General features: G+C 41.3%; 1 protein-coding gene across 1 annotated transcript; it reads left to right on the top strand.

Annotated features, from left to right (window-relative positions):
- The first annotated feature begins 1149 nt into the window (after positions 1-1149).
- On the top strand, positions 1150-13057 carry serp2 (stress-associated endoplasmic reticulum protein family member 2). The gene is made up of 3 exons (XM_029659208.2): positions 1150-1355; positions 12311-12383; positions 12587-13057. Exons 1-3 carry the CDS (start codon positions 1272-1274, stop codon positions 12625-12627), a joined length of 198 nt encoding a protein of 65 aa, XP_029515068.1. The 5' UTR covers positions 1150-1271; the 3' UTR covers positions 12628-13057.
- The last annotated feature ends 666 nt before the right edge of the window (positions 13058-13723 follow it).

The following is a 13723-nucleotide window of genomic DNA, read 5'->3' as shown; positions in this document are numbered from 1 at the left end:
AATACATTTGATTGATTGATTCCACAGTGTAATCAGCTATGCTGGGGCCGAGACCACACTGCACTTCCTGGTGCCTGAAACAGTCATTGTTCTGGGTTTGGTCCTGTATAGTGCAGGGGCAAGTCTGGCAGAGCCTCCTGAACAGGACGTTAACATTTTCGTGGTGGCGTCCTGAATGATGTAAGTTATACTCCCCAAACTTCTCGAGCCACTTCGCCAGTTGACCTTCTGGTTCCTTCATCCTGGACGAGCCCCCGGTGTTACCTTTCCTGCCTCGCCTCCAGACCACAGTCGAGACGGCTCAGGGGAGCCTTCACTTGCTAGCTCCAGGGCCAAAGCAATTCACGGATGCTTTGGGGTAATTCCCACCTTTGTGGATCTTATCCACTGCTAATGACGAGTTAGTCTGGAATTCCACTTAAGTAGTTAACATTTATTAAACTTGTACACCATGTGAGGTAGTCTGAATGACAAAATAAAATAGTGGGCAAACGGAGAAAAAAGCACGTAGCTCACAGTTTGGTTACATCTCCACCACCACAACAACTGGGTCAAAAACGAAAGTTAAATTACTATGTTACCCATAATGCACTTCGGTATTTTAAATCTGTACCCCTACTTTAACAACATAATCACATCTAAAGATATTATATAATTTTGTGAGTATTAAAAAAAACAGAAGCCGTTAGTTATATGTTAGTTATAAATGGTGGAGAGGGTTGAAATTCAGACTTAAACTATTCTGTATTTAACATTTTTTAAAACAGGTCACTTAAATGTTTCTAACCTAATTTTGCATCATTTTCTAGACCACCATAGTCACTGTCCTGTACTGTATGTAAGGTTTGTCAAATAAACACATGATGCTCTTTCTCCAGACACCCCAGGCATGTGCAGCTCATAGGCAAGGCCCTGACAACAGCTTCTGTCTGAGAAAGGTAGAATAACTTAATAGACCACTGATTGTGCATTGGTGACAACTGAGACTACAGTTAAAAGTGTTTTTCTCTGGCAAATGGCATAACTATTAATCCATTACATTTTTCAAAAATAAATAGTTTGACTAAATGGCTGGTTAGATTGAAAGGTGAGGCAGAAGAAAAAAACAGTTTAGCAGAGCGCGCGCGCCCAGCTCCATGGAAGCGCACTTCCGTCCACGCGCACGTCAGCAGGTGCAGACAGAGAGAAGTGGGGTCTCGTGGCTTCATCATCACTGCATCAGAATAACGCCGGTATATAATACTTTTACATCAATATAACATTCTCAGAAGATGGTAGCAAAACAAAGGATCCGTATGGCAAACGAAAAGCACAGCAAAAACATCACGCAGAGAGGCAACGTTGCAAAGACCCTGGTGAGGCGACGCTTTTCTTCGGGCTGTGTGGGTTCCATCGTCAGACGAAAGGAGGTGCAAGCATGATGACACCGATTCAGTTAATCGTCACTTAGAATGGCATCATTTCAATAAATGTGACCCATCCATTTCATAATGATAAATTATTAATGGTGTATCTGATGTTATGTTATGGCTCAACTTGGCTTTCGATAACGCTGCTCATCTTTCGTCACATCAGACTCAGCATGTGATATGATTCATTTTAAATCGTTCGGATCAATCACAAACCACAGGGCGCAATGAACGTGAGTTCAAGCCCTTCTCCATGTTCATGGACCATAGGTTAACGTGTTGGTATGTTGATCATTGATGGCTGTATGTTTCCTTTATGGTCTGGTGGTCTTCATGCTCAAACCTGTGGTTTGCCACTCGGTTTACAGCCCGCGATTCTCCTGATCAATCATTTCTAAGAAATCAATGCCACGTAGATAACGGTCTAGATTGTCGATTTGGATGGTGTCATCATCTGGCTGTTCAGTCCATAAAGAGAGCCTGAGGTTGTTGATGAACTCTATGGTACATCTGTATCCTGACCAGGTCCCCCCCCCCCCCCCCCCCCACACACACACACACATACATACATACATACATACATACATACATACATACATACATACATACATACATACATACACACACACACATACATACATACGAACACACACAAAGGATGTATAACAGATGGTGATACTGATTATTATGTAACCCTGGAATGTATGTTTTCCTTCCTGTTATGAATAGGTTACACTGTCCTGTATTAGTTTAGATAGAGATACTGTACACTTTTTAAATTGTGTGCTGTAATAGCCTATAGCCTTAGAGAAATGGGAGGTGTGAGTAATTTTACTACGTTGTCATTAGGGATGCACCGATAGGACATTTTTGGCTGATACCGATGTCCGATATTGTCCTTGCCAAGAAAAAACTGATACCGATACCCGAAATGTAACATTTTAGCGCCCTTTTAATCATTCGAGTACAGTTAAATAGTTAACACACACATGGACGCAGCGGTCTAAGGCACTGCATCTCAGTGCAAGAGGCGTCACTATAGTTCCTGGTTTGAATCCAGGCTGTATCACATCCGGCCGTGATTGGGAGTCCCATAGGGTGGCGCACATTTGGCCCAACGTTGTCTGGGTTTGGCCAGGGTAGGCCGTCATTGTAAATAAGAATCTGTTCTTAACTGACTTGCCTTGTTAAATAAAGGTTACGCACACACACCCACACACCACACCACACCACACTGACAAAAAAGTTATTTTGTTGTCATTTACGTATGTCCCCATTACCAGTAAAACATAATCAAAACCTATTTATTTCACTTACTTGCTGTTTCGTTGTTCATTTGTTCAGTCATTTCAGTCTCAACCAGGATTTCATCAGACATGTCAAGCAGGGAAGGTTAAGCTCTGTCTGTCCATGGCCTCTCTTCCTCGGTGCTCACAGCTGTGTATGTAACATTTCACGTAAACCCTGTTTCTTGTCTGCATCAAAGTAGCGGTCCTTGTACCTAGCATCTAGTATGGTGGCAACACAGTAAAGAGGCTTAGAGAGAATGCCTGTTAAAGAAGTAGCGGTCCTTGTACCTAGCATCTAGCATGGTGGCAACACAGTAAAGAGGCTTAGAGAGAATGCCTGTTAAAGAAGTAGCGGTCCTTGTACCTAGCATCTAGCATGGTGGCAACACAGTAAAGAGGCTTAGAGAGAATGCCTGTTAAAAAAGTAGTGGTCCTTGTACCTAGCATCTAGCATGGTGGCAACACAGTAAAGAGGCTTAGAGAGAATGCCTGTTAAAGAAGTAGCGGTCCTTGTACCTAGCATCTAGCATGGTGGCAACACAGTAAGAGGGCTTAGAGAGGAATGCCTGTTAAAGCAACACAGTAAAGAGGCTTAGAGAGAATGCCTGTTAAAGAAGTAGCGGTCCTTGTACCTAGCATCTAGCATGGTGGCAACACAGTAAAGAGGCTTAGAGAGAATGCTACCAAATCGCTTGTTCACAGCCTCAAGTACTTTTGTAAGTTTTAACCCCACGGTCTGTGGGCAGTTTTGTTGAGCAGGTGTTTCAGTGCCATGACAGAGGGTATCACGTCTGCTGCAGACGCAGTTGATGAGCTTATTTCTCAAGTCAGTTGTTCGAATGGCGCTAGGAGTGTGTTCATGTTTCCAAGTTTCAAACATGTTCTCAAATGGCACTGAAATGGCAGCAGTGGTATGAGAACCAGCACATTATTGAGCAATACGTCTTTCCTCAGTGCGAGATCCTTGTCGACCCACTGTGCTGTCAAACTCAGCATGCTCATGGGGCTGACATCGCAGGTCCAAATGTCAGTCGTGAGTCTAATAACAGTTACGCCCATAGCAAGTAGCTCATAGATGTACGTTTCAACAATACTGTGTAACTCCGGTAGGGCAACATCTGAAAAATATTGTATGCCGTGGATCGACCAGTCGGCAAAAGCCAACATCATCCACGACAGAGGACGGTTGACTGTCAAGGGCAATGAATTCCATTATCTTGGCGTTAGTGGATTTCGCCTTTGAGTCGTCTCGCTGAACTTGTTTAGTTGTTGGAAGTGTAGCGCTTAGTATGTTTCTGCTTTTGTTCTAAGTAGCGCTGCATTTTCCGTGGCGTCATTACATCATCTACCTACGTTATATAGGTATGCACATCATCTACCTACGTTATATAGGTATGCACGTCATCTACCTACGTTATATAGGTATGCACGTCATCTACCTACGTTATATAGGTATGCACGTCATCTACCTACGTTATATAGGTATGCACGTCATCTACCTACGTTATATAGGTATGCACGTCATCTACCTACGTTATATAGGTATGAACGTAATCTACCTACGTTATATAGGTATGCACATCATCTACCTACATTATATAGGTATGCACGTCATCTACCTACGTTATATAGGTATGTACGTCATCTACCTACGTTATATAGGTATGCACGTCATCTACCTACGTTATATAGGTATGCACATCATCTACCTACATTATATAGGTATGCACATCATCTACCTACGTTATATAGGTATGCACGTCATCTACCTACGTTATATAGGTATGCACGTCATCTACCTACGTTATATAGGTATGCACGTCATCTACCTACGTTATATAGGTATGCACGTCATCTACCTACGTTATATAGGTATGCACGTCATCTACCTACGTTATATAGGTATGCACGTCATCTACCTACGTTATATAGGTATGTACGTCATCTACCTACGTTATATAGGTATGAACGTCATCTACCTACGTTATATAGGTATGTACGTCATCTACCTACGTTATATAGGTATGAACGTCATCTACCTACGTTATATAGGTATGCACGTCATCTACCTACGTTATATAGGTATGCACGTCATCTACCTACGTTATATAGGTATGCACGTCATCTACCTACGTTATATAGGTATGCACGTCATCTACCTACGTTATATAGGTATGCATGTCATCTACCTACGTTATATAGGTATGCACGTCATCTACCTACGTTATATAGGTATGCACGTCATCTACCTACGTTATATAGGTATGTACGTCATCTACCTACGTTATATAGGTATGAACGTCATCTACCTACGTTATATAGGTATGTACGTCATCTACCTACGTTATCAAATCAAATCAAATTTATTTTTTATAGCCCTTCGTACATCAGCTGATATCTCAAAGTGCTGTACAGAAACCCAGCCTAAAACCCCAAACAGCAAACAATGCAGGTGTAAAAGCACGGTGGCTAGGAAAAACTCCATAGAAAGGCCAAAACCTAGGAAGAAACCTAGAGAGGAACCAGGCTATGTGGGGTGGCCAGTCCTCTTCTGGCTGTGCCGGGTAGAAATTATAACAGAACATGACCAAGATGTTCAAATGTTCATAAATGACCAGCATGGTCGAATAATAATAAGGCAGAACAGTTGAAACTGGAGCAGCAGCACAGTCAGGTGGACTGGGGACAGCAAGGAGTCATCATGTCAGGTAGTCCTGGGGCACGGTCCTAGGGCTCAGGTCAGTTGAAACTGGAGCAGCAGCATGGCCAGGTGGACTGGGGACAGCAAGGAGTCATCATGTCAGGTAGTCCTGGGACATGGTCCTAGGGCCCAGGCCAGTTGAAACTGGAGCAGCAGCATGGCCAGGTGGACTGGGGACAGCAAGGAGTCATCATGTCAGGTAGTCCTGGGGCATGGTCCTAGGGCTCAGGTCCTTCGAGAGAGAGAAAGAAAGAGAGAAGGAGAGAATTAGAGAACGCACACTTAGATTCACACAGGACACCGAATAGGACAGGATATAGGTATGAACGTCATCTACCTACGTTATATAGGTATGCACGTCATCTACCTACGTTATATAGGTATGCACGTCATCTACCTACGTTATATAGGTATGAACGTCATCTACCTACGTTATATAGGTATGCACGTCATCTACCTACGTTATATAGGTATGGTACGTCATCTACCTACGTTATATAGGTATGCACGTCATCTACCTACGTTATATAGGTATGGTACGTCATCTACCTACGTTATATAGGTATGCACGTCATCTACCTACATTATATAGGTATGGTACGTCATCTACCTACATTATATAGGTATGGTACGTCATCTACCTACGTTATATAGGTATGCACGTCATCTACCTACGTTATATAGGTATGCACGTCATCTACCTACGTTATATAGGTATGCACGTCATCTACCTACGTTATATAGGTATGGTACGTCATCTACCTACGTTATATAGGTATGGTACGTCATCTACCTACGTTATATAGGTATGCACGTCATCTACCTACGTTATATAGGTATGCACGTCATCTACCTACGTTATATAGGTATGCACGTCCTCTACCTACATTATATAGGTATGGTACGTCATCTACCTACGTTATATAGGTATGCACGTCATCTACCTACGTTATATAGGTATGGTACGTCATCTACCTACGTTATATAGGTATGCACGTCATCTACCTACGTTATATAGGTATGCACGTCATCTACCTACGTTATATAGGTATGCACGTCATCTACCTACGTTATATAGGTATGCACGTCATCTACCTACGTTATATAGGTATGCACGTCATCTACCTACGTTATATAGGTATGAACGTCATCTACCTACGTTATATAGGTATGCACGTCATCTACCTACGTTATATAGGTATGCACGTCATCTACCTACGTTATATATGTATGGTACGTCATCTACCTACCTTATATGCACGTCATCTACCTACGTTATATAGGTATGGTACGTCATCTACCTACGTTATATAGGTATGCACGTCATCTACCTACATTATATAGGTATGGTACGTCATCTACCTACATTATATAGGTATGGTACGTCATCTACCTACGTTATATAGGTATGCACGTCATCTACCTACGTTATATAGGTATGCACGTCATCTACCTACGTTATATAGGTATGCACGTCATCTACCTACGTTATATAGGTATGGTACGTCATCTACCTACGTTATATAGGTATGGTACGTCATCTACCTACGTTATATAGGTATGCACGTCATCTACCTACGTTATATAGGTATGCACGTCAGCTTTGATATCAGTTTTGCAGATCGGCATTAAACTAGACATTGGGCCAATGTTGGCATTGTTATTGAATATTGTCCTATTCCAATATGCTCACCGATATATCGTGCATCCCTAATTGTCATAACTGCTGAATATAAAGTTACAGTATTTGGTTCCCAATCTATCCACCCTCTAACATTCCTTTTAATGCTGGCTGATTTGTTCTATTGGTGCTCCTTGAGATGCCTGCTTTTCTTCTGTCAACATTGAATGAATTATGAATTATGAAACTATACCAGAAATCTTTACCTGCCGTCAACATGACTGCATTGTGTAAGGTGACACTGTATGGAATAGCTAGCTCACTGGGGGATACAGGTTGTTGTCATTGTATGTATTAGAATGAAGGAATACTTGGGGTTTACACTGTATATTCTAGATAGCTATTGTGTTTAAATATTTTTATTTTACCTTTATTTAACCAGGCAAGTCAGTTAAGAACAAATTCTTATTTTCAATGACAGCCTAGGAACAGTGGGTTAACTGCCTGTTCAGGGGAAGAACGATAGATTTGTACCTTGTCAGCTCGTGGGTTTGAACTTGCAACCTTCCGGTTACTAGTCCAACACTCTAACCACTAGGCTACCCTGCCGCCCCGATGCCGATTATTGGAGGACCAAAAAAGCCGATACCGATTAATCAGCCAATTTTTTTCTAGATGTATTTGTAATAACAACAATACTGAATGAACACTTATTTTAACTTAATATAATACATCAATAAACTCAATTTAGCCTCAAATAAATAATGAAACATGTTCAATTTGGTTTAAATAATACAAAAACAAAGTGTTGGAGAAGAAAGTAAAAGTGCAATATGTGCCATGTAAGAAAGCTAACGTTTAAGTTCCTCGCTCAGAACATGAGAACATATGAAAGCTGGTGGTTCCTTTTAACATGAGTCTTCAATATTCCCAGGTAAGAAGTTTTAGGTTGTAGTTATTATAGGAATTATAGGACTATTTCTCTCTATACGATTTGTATTTCATATACCTTTGACTATTGGATGTTCTTATAGGCACTTTAGTATTGCCAGTGTAACAGTATAGCTTCCATCCCTCTCCTCACCGCTACCTGGGCTCGAACCAGGAACACATCGACAACAGCCACCCTCGAAGCAGCGTTACCTATGCAGAGCAAGGGGAACAACTACTCCAAGTCTCAGGGCGAGTGATGTTTGAAACGCTATTAGCGCGCACTCCACTAACTAGCTAGCCATTTCACATCGGTTACACCAGCCTAATCTCGGGAGTTGTCAAAAAGTCAACTCCCGAGAAAAAGTCAAAAACAGCGGGTGGCATCCATAAGTCTAAATATTGCTGTTACATTGCACAACCTTCAATGTTATGTCATAATTACGTAAAATTCTGACAAATTAGTTCGCAATGAGCCGGGCGGCCCAAACTGTTGCATATACCCTGCAATGAACGCAAGAGAAGTGACACAATTTCACCTGGTTAATATTGCCTGCTAACCTTTCTTTTAGCTAAATATACAGGTTTAAAAAATATATACTTCTGTGTATTGATTTTAAGAAAGGCATTGATGCTTATGGTTAGGTACACGTTGGAGCAATGACAGTCCTTTTTCGCGAATGCGCACCGCATCGATTATATGCAACGCAGGACACGCTAGATAAACTAGTAATATCATCAATGTGTAGTTATAACTAGTGATTATGATTGATTGATTGTTTTTTATAAGATAAGTTTAATGCTAGCTAGCAACTTACCTTGGCTTCTTACTGCATTTGCGTAACAGGCAGGCTCCTCGTGAGGCAGGTGGTTAGAGCGTGTGACTAGTTAACCGTAAGGTTGCAAGATTGAATCTCTGAGCTGACAAGGTAAAAATCTGTCATTCTGCCCCTGAACAAGGCAGTTAACTCACCGTTCCTAGGCCATCATTGATAATAAGAATGTGTTCTTAATTAACTGACTTGCCTCGTTAAATAAAGTTGTAAAATAAAGAATTCGGCGTCCAAAAATACAGATTTCCGATTGTTATGAAAACTTGAAATTGGCCCTAATTAATCGGTCAACCTCTAATTGTGTTATCCACAATAATAGACACCACCATCAGTAAGCACATGAGTGCTGTCCAACTGTATGACATCACCCAGACCAGACCTTGTAATAGCTTATGTTGGCGAGTCATGTGCTACAGGTCTAGACAGCCATGCTAACTCTGCATAACTCAGATTATTATTAGATCCACTCAGGCCTATTCTGGTGTGACTGTGTAAAAAACACCTACACAGTGATGAGGGCAGGGTTTAAAACCTGATCAGAAACCTGCCCTATTCAGCACTTACTCTTGATGTAAGTCTAGAGATAATAACACTGTAAGAACCTTCCTCCCTTGGATGTTTGTTCAACCTGGTTGGTCTTCCTCCACCAACTTCTGTTTCCTGCAGGGCCATATTCTGCCATGATTTGACCGCCGTTAAACAACGTCTGACCTTGATCGTCATACTAACTTTAACCTTATGTCCGACCTTGTGTTCGGTGTGTGTGGCCAACATTAACCAACATTTTGGGGTTTTAAACAACTAATTGACTGACATAGATTCAATTATTTGAATTCCATTTTTTTTATATGAGCGCAATGTGCACATTACACAGTTTCTCTAGAGATATATCAGATCATGCCCAACTGGGAATTGTAGTTTCCAACAGGCCAATATTCTACATAGAAAATGTGGTAATTAACTACAATGACCGTAATCCATTGGACGCCTACTGGCCAGTCTGTGGGCGAGTTCATCATTGCAGCCGACTTTAAAGGCGAATTGAGACTGATTGATCTACAAATCATCTTGCATCCTAAATAACTACTCAATATTATTTGTAGATTAGTCAGTCTGTCACAATTTACCCATGATACACCACAGTTTTGAAGCTATCGAACGCGTCCCATGTGTTTCTTTTATGCCTGCTACATTCGGTTAATGTGGGGAAGACACGGAGAGAGAGGAAAGTGGGATTGAGAGCTGCTACATTCGGTTAATGTGGGGAAGACACGGAGAGAGAGGAAAGTGGGATTGAGAGCTGCTACATTCGGTTAATGTGGGGAAGACACGGAGAGAGAGGAAAGTGGGATTGAGAGCTGTTGCTTTGCGAGGCGTCTACCTGAAAATGCATGATCTAAGTGATTGGTAGTTGGTATTCAGCAGTCATGAAAGTGTTCCTTATTTACTTTGAAGAACTACTAAAATAGAGATTTTGTCAGACATCATAGGCAACCACTCTATAGATATGAGATGATGACTTGGAATGAAATAAAGTCATCAAATAAAACATCTAATATACACAAAATAAATATTTTATTAAAATAATGTGAATAACTGATGGTCAATAAGTGACAAGGAGTTAAGGTCAGATTTTCTACAGCAGTGTTGTGGCGAGTGTAGTGCGCTATTCCATTGTGTGCTGGAAAGGAAAATGACTTAAACAACCTTGACAAAATCATCAAGAAAGCCAGTGCTACAATTTGCTGCAGCCTGGAATCAATGCGGGACATGTTTATAAAAAGGCTGCAAGCAAAAACACACATGATCATGGACAATGACACACACCCACTCCACCCTAACGCAACACAGGAGGAGAAGCTTAAGTAGCAGGTTCATCCCGCGCAGGAGTTCCACAGAGGTTTAGATGGCCATTTTTACCCACAGCCATGAGGCTTTATAACGAGTGTAATTGATTAACAGTTTGATGTCTTCCTATTGTGAACAGTGTTTTTGCTTGTTTTTCCTCCTGAGTAAGATAGAAAACAGCACTTGAAATTGACTTTATTATTTTACAGATACTGAGGTGCATGTACTTTCATGTGTCAATGTGGTTTTTTAATGTGTCCGTCATTGTTACGTGTCCTGTCCTTGTAAATTATTGATGATGCCTGCTGTGATAAAACAAGTTCCCAATTTGGGATTACTAAATGAATACCCTACTCTACCGTCATGGGATTACTAAATGAATACCCTATACTAAATGAATACCCTACTCTACCGTCATGGGATTACTAAATGAATACCCTACTCTACCGTCATGGGATTACTAAATGAATACCCTACTCTACCGTCATGGGATTACTAAATGAATACCCTACTCTACCGTCATGGGATTACTAAATGAATACCCTATACTAAATGAATACCCTATTCTACCGTCATGGGATTACTAAATGAATACCCTATACTAAATGAATACCCTACTCTACCGTCATGGGATTACTAAATGAATACCCTATACTAAATGAATACCCTACTCTACCGTCATGGGATTACTAAATGAATACCCTACTCTACCGTCATGGGATTACTAAATGAATACCCTACTCTACCGTCATGGGATTACTAAATGAATACCCTACTCTACCGTCCTGGGATTACTAAATGAATACCCTACTCTACCGTCATGGGATTACTAAATGAATACCCTACTCTACCGTCATGGGATTACTAAATGAATACCCTACTCTACCGTCATGGGATTACTAAATGAATACCCTACTCTACCGTCATGGGATTACTAAATGAATACCCTACTCTACCGTCATGGGATTACTAAATGAATACCCTACTCTACCTCGTCATGGGATTACTAAATGAATACCCTACTCTACCGTCATGGGATTACTAAATGAATACCCTACTCTACCGTCATGGGAATACTAAATGAATACCCTACTCTACCGTCATGGGATTACTAAATGAATACCCTACTCTACCGTCATGGGATTACTAAATGAATACCCTATACTAAATGAATACCCTACTCTACCGTCATGGGATTACTAAATGAATACCCTACTAAATGAATACCCTACTCTACCGTCATGGGATTACTAAATGAATACCCTACTCTACCGTCATGGGATTACTAAATGAATACCCTACTCTACCGTCATGGGATTACTAAATGAATACCCTAGTCTACCGTCATGGGATTACTAAATGAATACCCTACTCTACCGTCATGGGATTACTAAATGAATACCCTAGTCTACCGTCATGAGATTTTTATGAAATGTTTTATTCTGTGTTGTTACAGCATTCAATCCACATAATACATAGTGCATGTAATGTTTAAAACAATTATTGAAACAAATCGAAAACCATGATCATTTGTAATAATTGAAACTGAACCGACCTCAAATGGAACTAATTGCTCAGCACTAAAGACATCCCATATCACATAGTGAAGTTTTAATGACATTTGACCTATATGTCTCAGTGGTTGAACATTGTTGTTTTCTCTCCCCACTCCCTCTCAGCGACCTCAGGAGGAGAAGTACCCCGTGGGGCCGTGGCTCCTGGCTCTGTTCGTCTTCGTCGTCTGTGGATCAGGTAATGCCCAGATTCTGTGGAGATGTGTGAGAGAACTGTGGAAACTCATTCATTTAATCAGGAGTTCAACTTTCTGTTTCACATTAGCCTTGATATTACTCACGTAGGGAACTAACCAGATTTCAGTTTCTCTTCAGTTCCTGCTCAGTGACTTCACCTGACTGGATGTTGTTCTGTGTAACAGCAGCCACTTTCTCTCTCAGCCATTTTTCAGATCATCCAGAGCATCAGGATGGGAATGTGATCCAGAGGCCCCACCAGACTCCCCTTTCCCCCTCACACCCCTTCACCAGACCTGGGGCTGCTTGCCACCCTACGTTCCTAACACCTCCAGGAGGCCCGACTCAGGACAGCTCTTTGTCCATCAGGGCAGGCCTGGGAGAGGAATGGACCACCCCCCTTCCCCCCTGCCATCCTCAATCACATTTACAGAGTTCCAGGGCAGGAAGATGAAAGCTTTTCTACTGACAGTTTGAACCACAACAACTGGCTGGATGAACCTTGTACAGTGTGTCTTATACCTGCTCATATGTGTGAGTGTATGTGTGTGTGAGAGAGTGTGTGCAGTCCAAGATGTGACTGGCTGCTGACGATGTGCCATACTGCTGTGTTTCTATATTTATCTGTGTTGCGTGAGAACCTTTTTTTAAATAAATGTGACTTTGTTTGGGAAATGTCTGGTTTCAGTTCCACTTTGGCTGCTCCTATCCCACTGCATGTTGTCTGCAAATGAAGCCTGTTTACAGTGTGGTTAATTTGGGGATTCCTAGCTATTTGTTTCCTGGTGTGTGTACAGTACGTGTTATATACAGTGCAATCGGAACGTATTCAGACCCCTCAACTTTTTCCACGTTGTTACGTTAGTCTTATTCTAAAAAAAATATTTTATTTTTTATCCTCAGCAATCGACACACAATACCCCATAATGACAAAGCAAAAATTGGTTTTAATACATTTTTGCTAAATTAATTACAAATAAAAAACAGAAATACCTTATTTACAAAAGTATTCAGACCCTTTGCTATGAGACTCGAAATTGAGCGCAAATGCATCCTGTTTCCATTTATCATCCATGAGATGTTTCTATAACTTGATTGGATTCCACCTGTGGTAAATTCAATTGATTGAATATGATTTGGAAAGGCACACACTTGTCTACGTAAGGTGTCACAGTTGACAGTGCGTGTCAGAGCAAAAACCAAGCCATGGGGTAGAAGGAATTGTCCATAGAGCTCTGAGACAGGATTGTGTCGAGGCACAGATCTGGGGAAGGGTGGCAAAAAATGTCTGCAGCATTGAAGGTCCCCAAGAACACAGTGGTCTCTAAATGAAAGAAGTTT

Source organism: Oncorhynchus nerka, linkage group LG1, assembly GCF_034236695.1.
Source record: "Oncorhynchus nerka isolate Pitt River linkage group LG1, Oner_Uvic_2.0, whole genome shotgun sequence".
Lineage (NCBI taxonomy): Eukaryota > Metazoa > Chordata > Actinopteri > Salmoniformes > Salmonidae > Oncorhynchus > Oncorhynchus nerka.
The sequence above is the reverse complement of the archived record's forward strand: the minus strand, read 5'-3'. Positions and strand labels throughout refer to the sequence as shown.